The 23,027-nt window shown below is 41.9% G+C and overlaps 1 protein-coding gene and 1 long non-coding RNA gene across 5 annotated transcripts in view; one reads left to right on the top strand and one right to left on the bottom strand.

The window, feature by feature from the left end:
• Window positions 1-3,084, top strand: part of Gnai1 (G protein subunit alpha i1) — a 79,046-nt gene extending 75,962 nt beyond the window's left edge. For both annotated transcript variants that reach the window (XM_004839749.4, XM_021253984.2), the window contains exon 8: window positions 1,035-3,084. In XM_004839749.4, the coding sequence (XP_004839806.1) occupies window positions 1,035-1,225 (191 nt within the window). In that variant the 3' untranslated portion in view covers window positions 1,226-3,084. The remainder of the gene's footprint in view (window positions 1-1,034) is intronic.
• Window positions 3,085-4,628: 1,544 nt separating this feature from the next.
• On the bottom strand, window positions 4,629-14,169 carry LOC110348088 (uncharacterized). Of its 3 annotated transcripts, XR_015449411.1 has the most exons (5): window positions 13,711-14,115; window positions 13,376-13,514; window positions 12,809-13,060; window positions 8,776-8,977; window positions 4,632-6,949 (listed from the first exon to the last, which is right to left on the bottom strand). It is a non-coding gene; the product is annotated as an uncharacterized LOC110348088 (long non-coding RNA). The 3 variants fall into 3 exon arrangements; XR_015449410.1 differs by having other exon boundaries at window positions 4,629-6,949; window positions 8,776-13,060; window positions 13,720-14,169; XR_002393056.2 differs by having other exon boundaries at window positions 4,629-6,949; window positions 8,776-13,060; window positions 13,711-14,168.
• Between the last annotated feature and the right edge of the window lie 8,858 nt (window positions 14,170-23,027).

A 23,027-nucleotide genomic window follows, 5' to 3' on the forward strand; every position in this document is an offset into this window, starting at 1 on the left:
TAGCGAGACTCTGCATCAAAAATATATTTTTTTAAAGGGCTGGGGATGTATCTCAGTGTGAAGGTGAGCTGAATGCATTCTCAGGATCTTAGCTCATCACACGCTCCCCCTGCCCCAGACACATGCAGAATAGTCATTCTCTTAACTTTCTCTTCACTCAGTTCCTTTAGGTTGTTTTTCAAACATCGGTTGGTGTTCGGTCGCTGGCTTCTTTTGTTCAGCAGAGAGTTAATGAGACTCCCCCGAGTTCCTGCGTGTAGCGTAGCAGCAGGCTTGCTCCCTTCCGAGTGGCTGCTCACTGTGGAAAATGGGTTTATCAGCCAGCTATCGTTGATGAACTTTTTAGGTCGTTTCCTAAAGCGAAGGCGGTGTTGCTGTTGACATTCTCCGTAATAGTTCTCACCCGGAAACTGGGTGGCAGGTGGGAGTCTGCGAGATTGTCTTGAGAGAAGAGCGGAGAGTTTCTGAACTGTGTGTGTTCTGGGGAGCTCTTGAGTCAAGGCAAAAGCAGGAACATGTCTCGGGCTTTGTGTGAGCTCCGAGCCTCCACCCACACCCACACTGCAGACCCCTGTACAGTTTCTGAAAAAAGGAGGAGTGGGATATGCCAATTAATGTGTAAACTGGCAAGAAATCAGAATGCTGGCCAACATTCCTCCAGTGCTCCTGGTCCACCTCTGGGATGGGGCGGGGACCTGCGGCCAGCTTCGCGGCTGTCAGGAGCTGAGCGCTGGGGTGTGTGTGCTGGGAGGGAAGGAACAGAGGAGCCCTGACAGGTGGAGACGTAGGCAGGAATCGTCACACCCAGGTACACACGGGAACCCATACAAAGGAATGTTTAAATTTTAAGACAAGGTGCAGCCTCATGTGCATGGAGAGGAAATCACTTCTCTCACGGTGGCGGAAGAACACAGCTATGGACGCCATGTTTTTTATATGCATGAAACTGACTTCAGTATTGCAAGGTCTGTTTTGCTCATCGTGTATGTATTTGAACTCTTTCCCTTACATTTTCTTCTTTTTTCACACCTCAGGATCAAACACATATGAAGAGGCAGCTGCATATATTCAGTGTCAGTTTGAGGACCTGAATAAGAGAAAAGACACAAAGGAAATATACACCCACTTCACATGTGCCACCGATACTAAGAATGTGCAGTTCGTGTTCGATGCCGTGACCGACGTCATCATAAAAAATAACCTAAAAGACTGTGGTCTCTTCTAAGTCTTGCAGTCATGGTACAGTGCATTTTCAAACCAAATGAGTAGTTATCTATGGATCTCTCTAGACTAGAGTCTTGCAGTGACACGAATGTAGCATGTGGCCCAAGCACCCGGAACCCCAGCAAAGCTGCTCTGTCCTGTTTCTTTAGCTAAAGCTCACAGAAGAGCTGTTCTTCAGTTCGAAGGGCGGTCCTCGCGTGAGGAGGGGAAGGCCCGTGCTGTGGCTGGGCTCCAGGGAACGGGTGGTGGCTGTGTCCATGTAAATATGCACCTGTGCGGATAGTGTATTTATGACTTCAGTTTTCCACATGACTTCTAGGTTTTAGGCGCGGCGGCTTACAACTCCGGTGTGATAGCTTTGGAAATTACATTTAATGTTAAGTATGCTGTACTGGATGAGTCTATTGCTGTGTTTGCCAGTTTTAAAAAGCTTTATTTAAGTTCATGTCCTATAAATTGTTAGGTACAGTGGTTAACATTAGGAAATGTCACAGCTCTTATCATGAATTGTATGTATACTTATATTGATAAAAATGTTATTTGTACAAACATTGAACAGACTATTTTAATACATGATTTGGTCTTTAAATTTAATGTTTTATTGAAATGTTCTTAAAGAGGATGAGTGTATCTTCCTTGGGATCAATGTAAAGTTATATGCATTTTAATTTTTCTTTAAAGAGTGCGTGCTGCTCTGGATTCTACATTAGATTTGGTTTGAAAAACTAAAATTTCAGATTTTTGAGAATATTCTGTCTTACAGGCATTTAATTTGTATTTGGTTTGTTTTCACTTTGAATTTTAGTATCCAGAAGGTATTTGTGCATTGCCTTAAAGGTGATGCCAGATTACTTTTATACACTTTAAAAAACTACATTTTTATTTGTAACTTAGTTTGGGTAGATGTTGGAAGCATTTTTGTGGGTACAATAATTTTTAGCAAAATGAATTTTGAGACATTCATTTGTGTATTTCCTTTGGGAAATCCCTTGTACTTAGCATACATGATAGTTTCTTGTTTGGAAGATACCAAGAAAGATCTTTGAATACTCTCTTGCCGATGTTATGCAAGCTTTAAATTCATATATGTAACTAGTTTCAAACTTAATTATTACATTATGTTAAAATTTTTCCCTTAGATATTCAACTTTGCTTGAATTTATATTCTTTCTTTTAAATTATTCTATTATTTTTGAGAATTAAATGGACAATTATACTTAGAAAATGAGTAATAGTACTTACCAGAGTCAGTGATTGTTCGTATGTGCAAATAAGTGTTACATGTCAGCTACTTACTCAACTTTGACAGAATCATGTGACTTTTGATTATTTACCTTGTCTCTGTGATCTTCTTTTAACAAAATGATCAGTGTTCCTCACTCTATTTCCCTTTTTCTACTCGTCCTGAAAAACATTCTTTTAGTAAGCATCACTGGTAAGTAGTTTACAAGTTTAGTCACCCCTTTGTTAAAGTATATTTGTTGGTGTATGTGTATTTGTGTGTGTGGGTAATCATACACTACATTCACAGCTGTTTGCTTGGGGGCTTTTTTCTTTTTTGTAATGTGAAGAAATTCAAAATTACCAAATTCTTTAAATGTGTTAGTTTAGATTCTTTATGTGCCTTTCATGAAAGATACTCGTTCATTCATTTTAGCGGAGGAAGACCTGTCAGATCCGCATTGTGAGCTCTGTATGAAATTTAGCTGTAATACGAATAAATTTGAATGAGAAATAAGGTTTAAAAAGCCACAAGGAAGCACATATTGGTGACCATCATTGACGAATTCCTGAACTTTATTCTGTGTAATTGTGTTACTAATGAATCCTAATAAATTTAAATTTTTAAAATTTTACAAACCTGTTGGCTTCGCCCAGTTTGCCCTGCCGTGTAAGTAACCATCCATCATACCTTCATTTCTTCTTTCACAAGGCTCTCTTCGCCATTTTACCTAGTTCAGGAGCTTCAGTTTTCTCAGCCCCAAGTTTTCTCGTGCAAACATGAGGTGCCCGTTTTGAACCACTGACTTCACCTCCCCTTCGGAGGGTTTGTCACCTGCGCCAGCTCAGTATGCTCCAGGCCACATCTTGCACCCCTCTCCCCAGGAAGCAGCTGCGCCCTCGCTCTGCCATGTCAGCCAGCGCCATGGTCTGGGTGTTGAAAGGCACCTGCAGCCCACTGCCAAAGACGGGGCTCCCAGCATGGCCCTGTGGGAGACAGTGGGGCCTGGTGAGCAGTCGCAGGGTTGTGACCTCACAGGGGATTGTGGGAACCTTCCCTTCCCCTCCCTCTGCTTGCTGCCTGGCTGGCGAAGTCCGTTGCTTTGGATGGGCATCCACTGTACTCCTGTCCCTCCCCACAGACCCCGGACTGTGGGACTCCACTCATGGACGAGAATCTCCAAAACTGGCCGAAACCTACAATTTCTCTTTACAAGTTTAGTATCTCAGATGTTGCTACAGTGACAGGAAGCTGACTGATGTGACTACCAAGCCCCATCATCTTGAAGTCCATCGGTTGGGAACTTCTTAGCCACTCGGAAGGGTGCGCATCCCTCATCTCCACGCGCACTGACTCACTGTGCTGTTCTCCCAGTGCTTGCAGTGGCTCTTTCTCCCTCCCCACCCGCTGAAAGCTTCTAATCACCCCAGCTGCTTCCTTACTCCTCCGCTCCTGGACACCACATTCAGCCAGCACTCGTACATCTCTGGGCTCTCCGTAAAGCACTCTCCTTCAAGCTGTGTATGACGTGCCTGGGATCCCATGTGCTGGTGTCACTGTGCTGATCAGTAGTTTGTTCCTGGTGTCTCTCTTGGATTCTGCTGCCATCCATTCTTCCACCTGCTCTTTTGGGAGCTTCAGAGCCCTGTAGGTTTGCTGGTTCTTCTCACTTCTCTGGCTACAGGCTCAGGCCTGCCCAGTCCTTGTCCCCTGTCACTGAGCAGGTGACTAACCTGAGCCCCTCAGATGCCCACTCTCTGTTCTTTGAGTCCCTAAAGCTCCTGTGGGTTCCAGAACCCACTTCCTCTCAGAATCCCTCTGCAAAGTGACTGGAACCCGTGACCCCGTTCAGTCCTGCTCAGTGCTCTTCCTGATGCGGGCAGTAACGGGAGGTCGATCTGCAGGCGCAGAGAGGTGAATTAGTTTGAGCTGCGCTGATGAAGGTTTCCAGCCCAGGCCTTCTGCCTCCGGTCTGCAGACAGCCTCACAGCACAACACGCCGCCTTGGGTGCTGACGGACCCTTCCCCTGGCCACCTGCCTGCCCTCCTTCCACCTCTTGGTCACTTTCCCCCTTGAGAAAGATCTGTCCCCCTGCTTCCTGGTGTCTGTATTTTATTGTGTTCTTTGTTTATAATTTGAGTTTCTTATATGAGAGAAAGCATGCATATTTAAGCTGTGTGTCTGATTTATTTCACAACATTATGATCTCAAGGTGCATCCATTTAGTTTTTTTAAAAGCTACCCGTTACGTCTCGCCTTGGAGCCATTTATGACTTCTTAATGCCCATGAGATCGGAAGCTACTTAAGGCAAGTTCTGTACATTTTGGCAAACTTTTTATGTCTGCAGAGTCAGCCCCAGTGGCCGTGTGGTGAGTCTGCGGAATGATGTCATCACCTCCCAGATGTCACCGTGGTCACTGTGTAGAGAGGAGGAAATGATGTAACAGCCCTAGGCTCTGCTGCCCGGCCTGGCTTCAAGTCTTGGCTACTCTCTTGGTAACTGCTTGACCTTGCTCGGCTTCCTTTTTATCATCTGAGAAAAGTAGGGATCAGATAGTCAGATTACTAACCTTAGTGGTTGTTGTTGGTCTTAAATAAGTCCACAGTGCATGTTCAGCACTTCTAAGGGAGTATGGCATGTGTTAAGCCCTCCATAAGTTTTGCTGTCATTGTTATAAAGAATATTTATTTGGCTGTACTGAGGATTGAACTGAGGGCCTTTGTACTGAGCCACATCCCAGCCTTCTTTTTAGTTACTGTTTTTAAAACAGGTTGACATTGAGCTTGCCACCCTCCTGCTTCAGCCTCCCAGGGTGCTGAGATTATAAATGCATCCCACACGCCCAGCTCTTGAGTACCTACAAAATCATAATCAGAGTTCATGCGTTGTTAATGATACAGGTTTTGGATGAAATGTCTTAAAACAAGTGTCATACTCATCTTTATAGTTAAAACTTCCCAGTTTTTGACCTTGATATCGATAAGGGAAAACAAGAATGACAGAAAAATGTACCAATTTTAGGACACTTCTGTCATTTTAATGTAGCCAAAACCAAAAGAGATGATTTCATGTTTCAACTTAGTTTGAGAAATATTCTTTTTTACTTGCTTTTCAAAACCCTGTTTTAGCAGTTGAAATGCATTTATAGCAAGAATTTTAGATTTCACAACTCCACTGGCCTGATCCCTGAGGAGTTTTTCCTTAACCAATAACTGGTTGCTTTTGTGTTTGTCGTGGTTTCTTTTATTTCCTTGGGTTTCACATGACCTGAAATGTTACGAAGCGCACTTCATCTGGTTGAGACTGTGCGGGCCCTCCCAGAGGGCGGCCCTCTCCCAACCCACTCTGTGTTTGGAGCTCTCAGGACAGGGCCTCCCTTCCTGACACCACTGTGGGGCTGCCTGTGCGCACCTGGGCATCTCCACCGGATAAGCAGAGTATAAGATTGTCAGTGTTCTGGCTTGTGGAACACAGAGGGTCCGACAGGAAATTCACCGGTATGATGTGTGCAGGACTTGCTTCGCCACATCCATGATAGTGTAACATGTTCCCCTCATTTCCAAAGTAAGTAATGACCTTTCCGGAAGTGACCAAGTCTCCCAGTGCCCTACGTCATAAAACAACATAGCCCTAACACATAAATCGTTTTTCATAATTAGGCATACAGTTTAGTCCTACACTGCCTATTAGAGTAAACTGCAAATTAATTTTAAGTATGAATCTTTTTCCTCAAAACGAAGGTTATCTAAATCTGATAAAGATTTTCTCTGGCTGAAGCAGAATGGAAAGCTTGGAGCCAGGTGGAAGAACCTTTCCTCTCCAAAAGCCCCACCTCTGATGCACATCTACAGCTTCTAGGTACACATTTGAAACAACATAGTTCCAATTGCAAGCAATTAATATTTTGTACCATGTTGGCTACCTAGTAAGTGGCAGAGCAGAGCCGGGAGTGAAGTCCAGAGTGGTGTCATTTGTTAGTCGCCTCTTCAAAATCCAGTGGCCTAAAGTTGTCTTTCCAGAGGTTACTACAGGAGAACAGAGGCTTATACACACACACACACACACACACACACACACTGTACACACGTACTTGTTCAACTTATAGTATTTTTGTGACATACTGGGCTAAATTAAATGTATTTTTAAAACAGCACCTGTTTCTTATTACAGTTCTAATGCACAGCTCCTGGAAGATACATGATTACTCATGTGTCTTGCATTGTATTTCTACTGGCAAACTGGAACACATTTTTTTTCCTTCTGCAGCTCTGTTTGCATGGAAATTTCCAAGTTTGAGAAATGAGGACACAACAGATAAAAAGCCAAAGTGTGGATCCGTGAGGTCCGGATCAAATCACCATCAGAGACTCCTTTGGAGAGTACGGATTATTCCACTTTGAGGGCGAGGGTTGGGTTTGATGTCACGGGCCTTCCCTGCACGGGATCCATCCATTCTCACTTTTAACCATGTCAGCTGAGATAAGAGGGTCAGCTGCGCATCTGAAAATCCAAACACCAGAAGTGAGCTTTGGAGTTAGAAATACCTTTTAGTGCCGATCTTGTAGTAGGAGTAGACCCAGAGGGTGTTGGAAAATTACTAAGCCCTGGTTTACAAACCAAGCTCTGCCTGTTCTTCAGCCAAATCAAGAGATCATTTGCGTTCTTAATGTTGTTATTGTGTTGCGTTTGTGGTGGTTGTTTTTTTTGTATGTTTCAATTCCCCCAGCCAAATTCCTCTGTCCCTCCACACCTCCCACAGACTGGGCTGAGCAGTGGGGCATGAAAAAAGCTCCCCGACTTTTCAGAAAGAGTAGCTTGCAGGAACTGTGGGGGAGGAGGGCCGGACTGAGAAGCTCTGCAGGACCTTGGAGAGGATGGGGTGAAGCACCCCGGCCTTAGGTGCATGTTTTGACTTTGGATAAAGACAGAGGACACAACTGGCTTGCTCTTTAAGGGTCCATGAAATCCAACCTGCTACTCTGTAAATGAAGAGGACTGGCGGCTTGGACTTCTCTCATGACTTCACTTCATCAGTAGGAGAAGACTTCCTACTCATATGGAAGCAGTTTTAGTAACCTTTATAGATAGTTCTAGTAACTTGTATAGATAGACATAAAACTGACAACTTTCCATTTGGCACAATGTGCATCCAATGAATTAAACTAAATTAGAAGATGTGAATAATTTTATTTATAATTAGTCAAAATTATCATATTTTAGAAAAAATATTTGGAACTTCTCAAATAATTAAGCCTGATTGAGTCATTCTAATAGTTATGAAGAAGAAAATGTAGAGGCCTATATCAGTGTGATTGTCATTTGATTGAACAATTATGTCTAATAAAGGCATTAAAATTTAAATTTATAGCCATCTTTTTTTAATAGGATCTAATGTATGAAATATTAATTTTTCTTTATCAAATCATCAGGCTTATACACATCCTGTCATTATCTAGGTAATTCCACTATTCCTGGTTCTCACATCACTGAATTAGTAGGGTGTACTTATGTTTATTTCAGTGCATCGTGGCTCACGTGGGAGGCAGCACTTTCTTTCCATGGACAAGCAGCATCAACCCTACTTCACTGCTTTTTGAGCCCAGCTTCATCCTATCAGGCTATAGTTTCTGGTGCCGTGAGTGTATGGAGAATCAAAATCAACATTGTCCACTTCACTAAGCAGCAAAAGACTTTACACAGTTGGCCAGCCGGGCCAGCCTGACCTGTTTTCAGCATTTGTCTCAAATTTAGCAAAAGTGTTCATGTAAGAAATGGTGCAAATGCTGTCTGTTCTCATGAAAGGCTATCTCTTTCCCATGGGCCTTTGGCAGCAATGCCCCTTTTGTTTAGTTACTGTGAAGGACAGTTGGAAAGCATTTAAGCTGTTAAGGAAAATACAGCTGCCCACTCCACCTGTAGACTCTGTGGTTGAGCTCTGATCAAAAAGCAACTTCAAAAACACATGTGCTCCTCCCAATAACTTACTTTCCTACAACAATTCGATAATTTTAATTTAGCTCTGAAAAGACCAAGGGCAATTTGTTCTTTGTTGGTGTTTTTTTTTGGTATCGGGATCGAACTCGGGACCTTTCGTGGAACCACTGAGCTAAATCCCCAGCCCAACCAGGGGCAATTTGTGTGGATGCTTTTTTTATTCTTTTTTAGTTTGCCACAAGTTTGGATAAAAAACAAATTGTTACATAGGCGTTATTGTGTGTCCGGAACTCTTTTGTCTAGCAGTGTTTGGCAGTAGGTGTGTAAGTATGCGAGCCTAGATGTCTTTGGGTTTCATGTGCCACTCAGCACCCTCTCCATGAAAATCCTACCTGGGGAAGCAAAGCAGGAACACTGGTGAAAAGGCAGTTGGACTGAAGCTGAACCCTGGGCTGCCACCTCCTACTGCATGACCTCGAGAAAGTTTCTTAACCTCTCCATGTCTCCAAAGTGTCTCCATCAATGGAGATAACATCACATCCTCCTCCTGCGGTTGTTAAAGTGAAACATCACAGCGTGCTGGAAATCTTCACTCTTTTCAGTTTCAGGATGGCAATGATGATGAAGATGAACATATTATGAATAACAGAGGAAAGAGAAGGGAAAAATGGTATAATCAGCCGTAATTCAAGGCAGAAAGAGTCAGCACTGGTGGAAATCTAAGCGGGGATCATGTGTGCCATCAGAGTCCTGGGACTAGCGTAATTATTTCCACCCCATCGTGCTCGGAATGGGCCCGAATCACTGTGAACAGGAGCAGCCTGGACCCAGAGCCCAGCTGGGCGTGAGTCTGGTGGAGTGAGGGACTTTGACCAGAGGATGGGGTAGAGAGGGGAAACTTCTCTTCTTGTCTCGCCCAGCTCCTCCTGAAACCGGGAGATGTGTGCCAAGGAGAAAACAGAATTCCTAAGCTGTTCTCAGTTTCCTACTGCTTTTGTGATGAACTGCCACAGAATCAGTAGCTTAAAGGGAGACAAATTTATCCTTCTAAATTCTGGAGTTCAGAAGTCTAAATTAGGTACCTGGACTTCGCATCATCTGGAGGCTGCAGGAGAGGATTTGGGTTTTTTTCTGCTTTTCTGCTTCTAGAGTTTGTCCAGGTCCCTGGGTCCACAACCCTTGTTCTGTCTACAGAACCCACACCCAGCCTCCGGGCTCTGAGGCTGCTTCTGTCCTCAGCATGGATGTATCCACCACGTTCCACTCCTCCTTCCCTTGCAAGAGCATCTGTGGGATTTCCTGGGGGCCATGAGGATAATCCAGGATAATCGCGGATTTCAAGAGCCTTAACGCCCAACATATCTCCAAAGTTCCATTTACCCTGTAAAGTAACAGCCACCAGTTCTCAGGAGAAGAGCAGGGACATCACTGGGGAATCATTTTTCTACCCTGCCACAGAGATGCATTACTGTGATTGCTCTGCTCTCAAGGGCAATGTTTAGAGTCAAAAGCCATCCTGTTCAAGATGAAAGATTAAATACTTGAAGGGTCTTAGGATGACAGCTAAGTCTGCTAACTGCAACTTCCAAAACAGAATCAGAAATTCACTGGGAAAAGAGGGCTCAGAAACATCAGTGAGGCTTTTTAGATCTGTGTTTAAAGTAGAATTCCCATGTGGGAAATCCTTGTTACCCAATACAGCCGGTCATGGCAGGATCTTAAGCTAAACTCTCTTAAAATAAGGAGAAAAATCTATTATGCCTAATGATAAATAAAGTTAGGACTACACATTTGCTTGACATGTAAAACTTAAAATTCTAAAAATAACTGGGCTATCTTATGTTTAATGAGATTTAAATTATAATTTCAAATGTGCTGTAATTTATTGAATAAAGAGTAGAGCAACTTGACTCTTTTGGTATCATTTTTTTTTTTTTTTTTTTAAAGGACAGAGCTGGTTTCACTGCCTGCTGCGCAAGCACAAGGACCCGAGTTCAATCCCTGGTACAAAATAAAATAAAATTAAATTAAAATTAAAAAGGACAGAGCATGGTTGTCTTTATTTTTGTCATTCAGGGAATGATCATAAAGAGTTATTTCTGAAAATATATTGAGTGCCTACCAGGTTTCTGAATAATACTACACATAACTATTATTAATAATTCATCTCCAAATAATCACTTTCTTACAGTTTTCTTCATGTTTTACACGATTGTAATTCTATGACATCCTCATTTCTTTATGAGACTGGATCAACATTAATTTCATTAGTTACATTAAATCCCACATTCAAAGTAACGTTTCTAATTTTACTTCATAGTTTCATCATATTTGTATAAAGCATCAGATCATACAAGGCAAAAGCAATAAGAGCTTGGACAGGCAAAGACAATTGCTGGCACGGGTAGAGCTATGGACTTCCATTAATAACTCAGTGTACGACTTTTCTTTGCAGTCATTCATGCTATGGGGAACTCACATGGTAAATACTCAAATAACCTGCTATCGCTTGTGTCTAGATGTTTCCCCAAAGCCTCAGGCCGTCATAGGTGGGGCTTTTTCAGAGGTGGCTGGATCTAGGGTGTGTGCTGCTGGGATTAAGGGTGTGAGTGCTGCCTGCCCTAAGAGTGGTAGCCTGGATAAGATATAAAGGACAGAAAGATGCTTTTGCTGGCTCTTATGGCTGCTGCTTGTCTTCTGCTCCATGATGCCCCTCTGCCGTGCCACCCTGCCTTGGAGCCAGCTGTTTATGGACTGAAGCCTCTACACACTGTGAGCCAAATAAACCTTTCTTCCTTTAACTTTGGGTACTGGGTAGTTTGTCTCAGCAACAAGAAAAGTAACTAAGACTTTAGCAATCCAGACTTTTACTTGAATGGAATTATAACAATTTCAAAAAAAAAAAAGAGTAGGAAGAAAAATCACATTAAATCCATCATAAATTGTGTTCTTTGTTTTATTTACTGTTATAATAAGTGCACTAAATAGGTGCTTCATTTCTAATGATGCTTTTGTCTTGCACACGGCTAAGCATGGTACAGGCAGTAGCTGTGTCTACACTGCTCACCATGTCCCACGCCCTGGGACAGTGTCTCTTACAGTGTAGCTGCTCCACTGGGAGGGAGAAAGCAAGATGTGAAAGATGATTGTGTGGAGAGAGACTTGCCTTACAACTGTAACATTTACCATAGAGAATCTGTAATAGAGACATCAACAATGAATTCATTGTAGAAGTAGAATTCAGTAAAAATGTCTCACTCCAATATATTAGTGTAGCAGAAGCAGAATTATCCTTGATCCTTGCATTGCAAGAACATTCTTTGGACAAATTCAGTCTCAGCATTTTCTATATTCTTCCACTGAACAGTCTTATTCAAGACTTTTGTTTGGAGAACAGTAAATTTCTTTTAGCAAACAAAATTGGAAATAAGCAGTTTACTATAGCCTCTTAGAAGTCTGAAGACTCTGTTAGGACCTGCTGCCACAGAAAATGATTTGTTATATCTGCTCAATGAGGATGTTCCCCCTCTACACACACACCAGATACCTACAGATGGAAAGGTGGCACCAAGAAGGCTGAACAACTGGAGTTACATGTATATAATTAGGGAGCCCAGTTAAGTGAGTCTTTGTAAGAATATCTTGTGTGTGAGCGGGTGTGCACCGCACATGCCCTGCACATAGTAAGGATTCCTCTATGTGTCTGTCATTCTTATGTATCTACCGGACCACAGCTCCCTGTCCCCGCAGCGGTAACCAGGACCCTGAAGTTTCTGTTCATCATTCCCTTGTGTTTTACTAATGTGCACATCCTTTATATATTTTATCGTACTTCTGAACTTTAGATATATGCCCTCAAACGTTAGGCATTTTCTTGTGACTTGATGTTTTAGTTGTTTGACATTTTTGGGTGAGATTTGCACATGTTGCCAGGTGTTGTTCTTCATTTATTTATAACTTTTAGTCCAGGGTTGTATCATAATTTATTTAGTCATTTTTCTATTTCCAGACTCTTCAGTCATTTCCCTTTCTTTAGCCAAAACTGCCATGAACATGTTCATTTTGAGCAGAGTTAGAGTGCAGAATTATGGCACACAAAAATATTCTCACCTTGACTTTGCTAGATATGAAATTGTTTTTCAAGGTGAAAATGGTGATTTATACTCCAACCTGCATTTTATGAAACTTGCAGTTCATTCACAACTTCAAGAACATGTGGTTTTGTTCAACTTGTAGCCAACTTTTCAGGAGGATAGCAAAGTTTGCACTGTGCTCAGACGGTGGGAGGCTGAGCTTGTGGAATTTTGAGTTCACCCTCTAGGAAAATGTTAGTCTTGCTTCCTCATGAGTCAGCTTGAGCTCAAACCCAGCCAGTCCCGTATCATGTCCTGTTTTAGGAAGCAATTTTCGAAAATAAATATTTACCTACGATCGGTGTCCTTGCAGGTGAAAAGTGGCTGCCACGCCATCATGGGTGGCATGGTGTGGACAGGGACACAGTGCGGGGGTGACCACAACAACTGTGATGCAGACCGACTGCCTTCACAGTTTCTCTCTTCCTGCTGGTGTTTGGGAGCAGAGAAATCTCCTCCATATTGAGTTACTGAAGTGTAGGGGCATCCAGAAAGGGAAGTAGGGGCCCTCATGCTGTAGAAGGAAACCTGAAAACACAAACACCTGAAGGGAAAATAAGAGGTGAGCTTGTGGGCCAGGGGACACTAAGTTCATTCTATGAGGTGGTGGAAGAAGCCTTCTCCTGCTTCCAATTTCATGCTGAATCTGAGTTAAACTTCTCTGGCAAGCCACACCCTACTTCATCCCTCTATAGCTAAGCAGTCTTACTTCTCACAAAAGTCTCCGAAATTTCACCCTGTCCCACCAGCCTGGTCTGCTCAAAGCCTTGGGAGTGAGCTGCTATTTACTGTCAGCATTTGCCTTTCTCGGGACCAGCCCCTCCCTTCTCTCCATAGTCCCTCAGCAGCTGTCTCTTACCTTGCAGCAGCTACAGGCCTCCACCAACCCAGCTTAACAGCTGCACCAGTAGTTAGTTGGCAGGACTTCCCTTTTCCAGAAATGGTTAACATTTGCTATAGTGAATTACGATGTACTTCTCATTGGTCTTACTTCACCACTGCATGGGAACAACATGTCAAGGAGAGCTCCTCCATGTAGAATTTGTTCCCAACCCCCTCCTTCCCAGGTGACTGTGGTACATGTACTTTTGCCCATGACTTATTGCTGTACTTCCCAGTAGGGCAGCTGGACATAAAGGTCCCTGCTGGCTGTGCTGGAAGCCCTGTGAGTCCTGCACATCTGGGCTCACCCACCTCTCCCACCTCTTCCTGGGTGCCTCTGCTGTCTCATGTGCTCCCCGAGATCCCAGTGAGACATCCTTCCGGGCCTCCTCCTTGCAAAAAGAAAGACGGTCTATTCGAGGTGTGAGTCACAGTCTTCTCTGTGAAAGAAACCAAATGCAAATTCAAGCTGGCTTAAATAAGTAAGCAAATAAGGGACTAAAAATATCGACTCATATCACTGACAGGCCTAAACCTGGAGTGGACTTTGAACATATCCTGTTTCCAGGGTTTCTAACAAAGTCATCATACTGTTTCTCTGCCTTTCTGGAACTGGCTTCTTTTTTTGGCTTAACTTTATTTGTACAGAAGCTTTTTCCCTTCATGAACAAAAGACGACTTCTCCAGTCTCAGTTCCTAGCTTATGAACCAAGACAAAAAGAGCCTGTCTCTCTTTCGGTGCCTGTCTAATCTCAAGAAGGACTCAGACAGGTCCTGAGTGGGTCACAGGTCCACTTCTGGGATGATGGTGCTCCTGAGTATGGACATAGGGCATTGTGATCAGCCGCGTCACCTCTAGCCTGGCCCTGGGGCTGAGATAGCGGGACTACATGCTTGACAGGGCCCACAGCACGCCAGGGGAAAAGCTCTCCCATGCGAATGGTGGTACTAAAACACACACACACACAGACGATACCCACTAGGGACTTCAGGGGTTCTACACTAAACACTTCCATGGCCCCACATATGAGAACTTTAGGGTGCCAGATCTTTACTCTGAGGTGAGGCTGATTAGCCTGTGCTTGCTGTACACACTGATGGTGTTCATCGTGTGGAGCTGGAACGTGCACAGAGCACATCTCAGTTCTGTCTTAGCCCCCTGCCCGTCCCCTCCATCGGTCCTCCCTCCACCTCTCAGTCCCCTTCCTATTTACGAAAGAGCTATGAAACACTGTCACGCTCTTAAATTTTCCCTTTTTGCCAGAATGGGCTATTTAGTAAGCTCTAGAATTAAGTACCCCAACGTGTCCAGAAAGTCACTTTTCTGAGATAACTCAAACCTTGGCAGTAAGTGCGCTCTCCCCTTCTGAGGTGAATTTGCTTTGGATCAACAGGAATTTGAGAAGCGCCAGCTCCCTGAGTTCTAGTCTGGTCATGCAGGCTCCTCTCTCCACGCTCACATCTCAGTGACCTGCTGTGGACACCACTCAACTGGAAGTCCTGAAATACAAATGCACTCGAGGGTGGAAGTGCTCATCCTGTCCTCCCAGGACACCAACGAAGTCTCATGTGATTTTCCTTCCCAGCCCATCTAGACTCCCGTTGCAGTGTTGATTTTTCCATGTTTACTTCAGCTGAATCGCTACATTTTCCCCTGAAATTGCTATATTTATCCATTTTTAATCTTTACAAATCGAAACACCTATGTGCTACAGTCTATTGTGTGTTCAGCAAGTAAGTGCACTTAGAGGAAGAGCCGTCTGTGTTTAATGCACACTTCAGGGTGCCTGGAAGATATGCCACTTGGTCACTTGTACGTAGGTTTCCTTGGTTAAGCTGGTGACAGACATTTAGGGTTTCTGAGCTGTCAGTTCCTGAGAGGCAGGGGAGGAATGCCTGAGGCACTCCCTGCCCAACACTCACCTGTCCGTATTCAGTTTTCCTGCTGATTGCTGATTCACCTCATCTCAGTTCATGTTTCATAAACTGTTTCACTGACAATGCTGGCAGATATTGCCCTCCACATTTCAAAGAAATACTTACTGTTTTCTGGTAGCTTACAATGCTCATTAGCATAATATAGATGCCAGTTATGTCTGCATTAAAGAAATCTCCCTGACTTCCCCCAGCACCTTGAAAGCTTCCTGGACCAGGCAAAGACCTTGTATGAATCCTCAATTCCCCTCTTGCAGATCCAGTCCTGGAGGAGCTCGGAGTGCAGAACGCCGACAGATGGAGAGGTGTGCACTTTTGTAATAAGACAAGACCATCTCTGAAGTGTTTTGCTGGAAGACAGATACTTCCTAAACGATAGGAAGCAAAGGATTACAGCGTCGTTTTGGTTGAGGAAAAAGTCCTCCTCCCTAGCAGGCCTCTCACCAAGGCTGTAGTCTAGCTTAGCACCCTGAACACGCACATTTCACTCCTGACTCGAGTACCTCACTGATTTCTGTCTTTGGTTCATTTCTTTTTCTTTTTCTTTTTTTTTTTTTTTTTGGTACCAGGGATCGAACTCAGGTCCTTGCGCTTGTGCAGCAGGCATCGAAACCACTGAGCTAAATCCCTGGCCCAAGGTTCATTTCTTTTAAACAAAATTTCCATTTTAATATAATGCAAATAGATATTAAGGAAAATATAATAAAGAAAATGTAAAAGCCGTTCTATGAAAAATAATATTTCATAACAGAAATGATTAGAGAATACCAATGGTAAATACACTGTGTATCATGATCCAAAGAGAATATATTTTCATTTGCTGATCTCTCAGCTCATTTCCTAGTAATACTACACGTTTTTGCATAAAACATTTTACGTATCCTGAAGTATCTCACGTTCTGTATCATTCTGAATAATTTCTTCCTATTTCACAATATTTATTATTCTTTTTGTTCTTTATTTTCACTTTCAGTTACATCAGAGAGATAACGCAATATTTACATGTGTATTTGATTTATTTTACCTAAGACTATGTTCTCAAGGTACATCCATTTACCTAGAAATATCTTGAGTTTATCCTTCTTTATGGCTGAATAGTACTCCATTATATAAAAACACATCTTTTTTTATCCAGTCATCAGTTGATTGGCACTTGGGCTGTTTCCAAGTTTTAGCTATCACAAATTGTGCCGCTGTGAACATGGGTGAGCACATATCACTGTGGTATGATGCTTTTCATTCTTTTGGGAAGATACCCAGAATGGGAATAGCTGGGTCAAATAGGACCTCTAATCCTAGTTTTTGATGAATCTCCACACTGATCTCCACAGTGGTTGCATCAGTCTACACTCCCACCAGCAGTGGAGCAGGGTTCCTCTTTCCCCACAGCCCCACCAGCATTTGTTATTGGTTGATTTCTTGATAGCAGCCATTCTTTCTGGGGTGAGGTGGAATCTCAGTGTTGTTTTCATTTGCATCTCTGGAATGAACAGTGATGTTCATTTGCTGCTTCTACTTCTTCATCTGAGAAGTGTGTATTCATTTCAGATGCCCATTTTTGAATTGGGTCTTTAAATTTGGGTGGACTAATTTTTTTAAGTTCTTTATAGATTTTAGATAGTAGACCTTTGTCTAAGAAACCACTGGCTAAAATTTTTTCCCATTTTGTGGGTTGTCTTTTCACTCTGATAGTGATTTGTCTTGCTGTGCAGAAGCTTTTTAATAAGATGAGATCCCAGTTGTTGATTTTTTGTAGTATTTCCTGTGCAGCCTGGGTTTTGTTCATGAAGTCTTTGCCTGCTCCTTTGTCCTCAATCATTCTACCTGTTCTCTCTTCCAGCAGATTCAGTGTTTCTGTTTTAATATTTGGATCTTTGATCTTCTTTGATTTTAGTTTAGCTTGTGATGAGTAGTTTTAGTGTTTGGCATGCAGAAAGCCAGTTTTTCCAGCACCCTTTATTAAATAGGCTATCTTTCCTCCAATGAGGGTGTTTGGCTCCTTTGTCAAAGATGAGGTGGCTGAGTGTGTTTGGAGTTGTTTCTGCATCTTCTAGTCTGTTCCATTGATCTTCAGGTCTGTTTTTTGCCAGTACCATGCTGTTTTTATCACAGTAGCTCTGTGGTATAATTTCAAGCCACGAATTGTGATGTCCCCTACCTTGTCTTTGTTGACCAGAATTGTTTTTGCTATTCTAGGTCTCTTCTGATTCCAGATGAAGTTTAGGAATAATTTTTCTAGTTCTGTGAGGTATGCTAATGGTGTTTTGGTTGGGATTGCTTTAAATCTGTATAACAATTGTGAGAGTATGGCCATCCTCACTATGTTGGTTCTTCCTACCCATGAGCAAGGATATCTTTCCATTTTCTGATATCCTCTTTGATCTCCTTTTTCAGAGTACTGCAATTTTCAATGTAAAGAACTTTTATTTCCTTTGTGAGATTGATTCCAAAGTATTTCATTTTTTTCAATGCTACTGTGAAAGGTGTTGTTTCCCTAATTTATCTCTCAGCAAGTTTGTTATTTGTGTAAAGGGATGCTATTGATTTTTGAGTGTTGACTTTGTATCCAACTATGCTATTGAATTTGGTTATTAAATCTGGAAGTCTTTTGGTGGAGTTCTGGCATCTTCAATGTAAAGTATCACATCATCCACAAGTACTAATAATTAAACTTCTTCCATCCCTATGTTTATTTTTTTTTAAATTTCTTTCTCTTGTCTAATTGGTCTGGCTAATATTTCCAGAACTATATTGAATAGAAGTGGTGATAGTAGACAACCTTATCTTGTTCTTTATTTAAGGGGAAAACCTTTCAGCTTTTGACCATTTAGTATGATGTTGGCTGTTGGTTTCTCATAGGTGACTTTTATCAGATTAGGTAAAGATCATCTATTCCAATTTTCTGTAGAGTTTTTTTTTTTTTATCATGAGTGAATGTTGGACTTTATCAACTGCTTTTCTCTGCCTCCATTGGAATGATCATGTGCTTTTTGTCTTTGACTCTGTTGGTGTGGTGTACTACATTTATTGATTTGTATATGTTGAAACATCCCTGCATCCCTGGGATGAATCCTACTTGTATATCGTATAATCTTCTTGATGATTTACTGCATTCTGTTTGCCAGTACCTTATTGAGGACTTTTGCATATGTTCATTAGGGAGATTGTCCTGTAGTTCTCTTTTCTGGTTGAGTCCTTCTCTGGTTTTGGTGTCAGGGTAATACTTGCTTCAAGGAGTGATTTTGGGAGTATTGCTTCGCTTTCAGTTTCATGGAAGAGTTTGAAGAATAGTGGCATTAGATTTTCTCTAAATTTCTTGTAGAATTCAGTAGTGAAACCGTCAAGGCATGGGCTTTTCTTTGTTGGTAGGTATTTAATTACATTTTCAATTTCATTGACTGATATTGGGTTATTTAGAATTTTTATATCTTCATGATTCAGCTTTCATAATTCATATATATCTAGGAATCTGTCCATTTCTTCTGTGTTTTCCATCTTATTAGAGTACAAGTTCTCAAAGTAGATACTGATGATCCTCTGGATTTCTGCTGGGTTGTTGTGACTTCATTTTTTTCATTCCTAATTGCATGAATTTGAGTCTTTTCTTTCCATCTTTTGGGTAAGGTTGGCTAAGGGTTTATCAGTTTTATTTATTCTTTCAAAGAACCAACTCTTTGATTCATTGATTCTTTGTATTGTGTTCTTAGTCTTGATTGCATTAATTTCTACTCTGATCTTTATAGTTTCCTCCTTTGTACTAGCTGTACTAGCTTTGGGGTTGATTGTTCTTCTTTTGCTAGATGTTTGAGGTTCAACATTAGGTTGTTTATTTGAGCTTGTTCTGTTTCCCTGATGTGAGAATTTAATGGTATAAATTTTCCTCTGAGGACTGCTTCATTGCATCCCATAGGTTCTAGAAGGTTGTATCGGCATTATCATTGCATTGTATATACTGTTTAATTTCTTTATTTTCATCTGTGACTCATTGATTGTTTAGGAGGGTGTTACTTAATTTCCATGTGTTTATGCAGTTTTTGTGGTTTCTTTTGCTGTTGATTTCCAATTTCATTGCGCTGTGGTCAGATAATATGCATGGAATGATTTCAATTCCTTTGCATTTACTTAAGCATGTTCTATGAGCTAGTATGGGGCTTATTTTTGAGAACATCCCATGTGTAGCTGATAAGAATGTGTATTCTGATGTTGTGGGGTGGAACACTGTAGACATCTACTAAGTTCATTTGTTCATAGGTTTGGTTCAGTTCTGATATTTCTTTGTTAATTTTTTTCTATTTGATTGTTTATTTGTGACAATTAAGTACTGAATTTCCCCATCACAATCATGTTAGTGCTCATTTGATTTTTGATGTCCATTAACATTTGTTTTACGTAGTTGAGTGCACTGATACCTGGTACATATATATTGTGATTGTTATCTCTTCCTCTTGAATTGTTTCCTTTACAAGGATGTAGTGACCTTCTTTGTCTCTCTTAATCAGTCTTGGCTTGAAATCCACTTTGTCTGCAAACAATATAGTTATCCCTGAGTTTTTCTTTCTGTCATGTGGAGTATTGTTTTCCATCCTTTGACTTTTAATCTATGAATTTCTTTTTGGGTTAAATGTGTTTCCTGTATGCAGCGAATTGTTGGATCTTGTTTTTTGATCCATTTGTCTGGTCTGTTTCTTTTGATTGGTGAGTTGAGCCCATTTAAATTGATGGTTACAACTGAAATATATTGGCTTATCCTTGTCATGTTATTGACCTGCTGTTGGTTCCCTGTCTTCCCCTCTATTTAATTGTTTGGCCTGCCTGGTGGCTTCTTTTTATTGATGTTCTTGGAGTTGTGGTCTTCATTATCTCTTTCTAAAATATCCTTCAGGGCATTTTGTAGAGCTGGTTTAGCAGTCAGGTCATGAATTTCTTCAGTTGTTCTTTGTCATGGAAGTATCTTATTTCTCCATTGACTTTGAAAGATAGTTTTGAAGGGTTCATCAGTCTGGGTTGGAAGATGTTTTCTTTCAGAACCTGGAATACCTCACTCCAAGCTCTCTTTGACTTAAGGGTTTGTGTTGAGAAGTCTGCTGTAATTCTGATGGGCTTTCCTTTGTAGGTGATTTGTTTCTTTTCTCTAACAGCTTTTAATATTCTGTTCTTGTACTGAACTTCTGAGATCTTGATAATTATATGCCTTTGTGTGGATTTATTTTGGTCATGGCTCATTGGCATTCTATATGCCTCACTTATTTTCATATCAAATTCTTTTCCCATGTTTGGGAAATTTTCTACCAATACTTCTTTGAACAGGCTTTTATGGCCTTTGCACTATCTCCAACTCTCTCAGTGATCCAAATAAATCTAATATTGTTCTTCCTTGCATCATCTTGCAATTGTTGGATTGATGTTTCATGGTTTTTTGGAATTTTTAAGATATCTTTCTTTTCATGATTGTTAACTGCATTCCTGTCTTCTAGTTCAGAAATTTTGTCTTCACTGACATTTAATCTATTGCATATAGTTTCAATGGAATTTTTAATCTCTTCAATATCTGTTTGAATATTTGTCAATATTTGTTTGAATCTGTTTTCATGAAATCCATTTTTTTCCTCCATTGGGGATTCATATTTTCCATCCTTTCCTTGATCTCTTCTATTTTTTATCTGTATATACTCTAGATTCATTGAGTATGTCTTTCATTTTGATCATTTCTTTTTTAACCTGAGAGGTTATTTTCTCTATAATCTCAGGTATTTGTTTTCTTATCTCTGCTTCTATTGTCTCAGGAAAATCAGGTGAGTGGTTTCTGATTTCATCTATCTCATTGTCTCCTGGACTTGTCCTAGGTGGGCTGGAGGTCAGGGATTGCATTTTGCTTCTGCATCTTGTCATTTTCTATTTATTTTATTTTACTTTATTTTATGTGTTGATGCTTATCAATTTCTTATGGCAGATCATTTTATCACCAGTATCAAGGCTTCCCTAGGAAATGTCTATTTCTCAGAGATATCTTCTTGGCATATGATTTTTGTTCTTTGGGTCTGTCCCAAGCCCCTACCTTCCCAGTTTATTAAGGATCAGAAGTTGCTATTTATTTGGCTCAGCACTCAGTCCTTTGGTACTGGACTGTAGCGGTGGTTGAGGCTCAAGACAATATCAGTGTTGTTATACAAGGGGAACAACTAATTACAAGCAGGACATCCTGGGTAAAGTATACAATTAGCAACATCAATAGCCTCAAGCATAGCTTAGAAACTGGCAAAGTGTGGTAACTATTCATTTGGTACCTTTAACCATAGGAGCAATATCTACAGTTACATAACACAAGCAAAATAAATCAGGAGCTTGTATGCCATGAGTTTTCTCTTACTGGGGGGATTTTACCCTGGGGGTGGGGGATTTAAGAGAGATAGGGGGGGAAACAGAGAGACAGATGAAGGGAGATGTAGTAGAGGCAAGACTGGAGGACAACAGATGGTCACCCAAGGTTTGGGTAATCAGAGAAGAGGGCAGAAGAGAAAGTGTGAAGGATAAAGCATAAGAATATCGAAGTGAATCAGAAAGACAAGAGACGATTTTCTCTCAGGTGAAAATATCATAACCTCAAGAGAGATAGATGAGAAAAGAGAGAAGGATGAATAGAACAAGACAAACATAAAGGCAAAATCTTAAAAAAAAGAAAGAAAACAGAAAGAGGAAACAAAACCAACAGAAAAAGAAAAATGAAAAAAAAGCAAACCCTAAAATTCCCCTGGAGTCCACAGTCCTGCGGTAGAGTCCTAAGCAGGTCGTGTCCCAGAACTGTGCTGCGTAGCCCTGCCAAGTCTGGGTAGAGTTTGATCTTGTGGGAGCTGGGCCGGTCTTCAGCCAGCAGCTTTGGGGGTCTCTCTCTGCGCACCTCCGGCCTCCTTACCGTTGCTGTGGTGACCTTGGGCAGGGGCAGCTCAGGGCCATTCTCAGTCCTGTGAGCAATGGGCTCCTCTGGGTCACTCAGTCTTTGCACAGCCTCCTGTTTCACCCACTGGCTCTTCTCTGTCCTGTCCTGACAGGCTGGGCAGGGGCTGCTCAGGAGAGCTTGTTCAGGAGGATGGGCTTGGATTTGCGATTGCAGAGTGCTGCAATTGCAGGAGTGGCCACCATGCCTGTCTAGGAAGTGCTTATTAAAAGCACATTGCATACAGGCTCTATGCCAGGTGTGGGAATAAAATGAACAGCAGAAGCACAGCATGGTGGTGCTAGGGGTGATGTCCAAGATAGAGAACAGTGTGTGTCCTGCTGATAGGAGGACAGAGAGGACCTGAGGCTCAGGACACTGAACCTTCAGTGTCAGAGTGCTCTTGAGGGACTAGAGCCGGGGATGCTGCTGGGGAGATGGGAGTGTCACATGGGTCCCGCTGCTCTGGGGGAGGCCATGTGACTGTGTTAGAACTGATCAGATCTGCAGACTGTGATGAGCAATGGGTGGAGAAGGGTAAAGTGAAAGCCACACCTGGGAAAGCTTCTCTGGTAGCCAAGCTTCCTGTATGAGCATGGCTTCCTCAGCGTTGATGTCCTCTCCAGCTCTGTAGCTTTGGCCCCAGAGCTGACAAGGAGAGGGAAACTAAGGCCACAGAATGGGGTGCTGGTCAGTGCCCTTGGGTCCTGCAGGACAAGCTTTTCTCTCCCTGCTCACCAGACCCACAGACTCGCTACAGGAC

The sequence above is a fragment of the Heterocephalus glaber genome, unplaced genomic scaffold (assembly GCF_053883595.1).
Source record: "Heterocephalus glaber isolate CG9 unplaced genomic scaffold, H.glaber_assembly_v1.0 deba00000676, whole genome shotgun sequence".
NCBI classification, from domain to species: Eukaryota; Metazoa; Chordata; class Mammalia; order Rodentia; family Bathyergidae; genus Heterocephalus; species Heterocephalus glaber.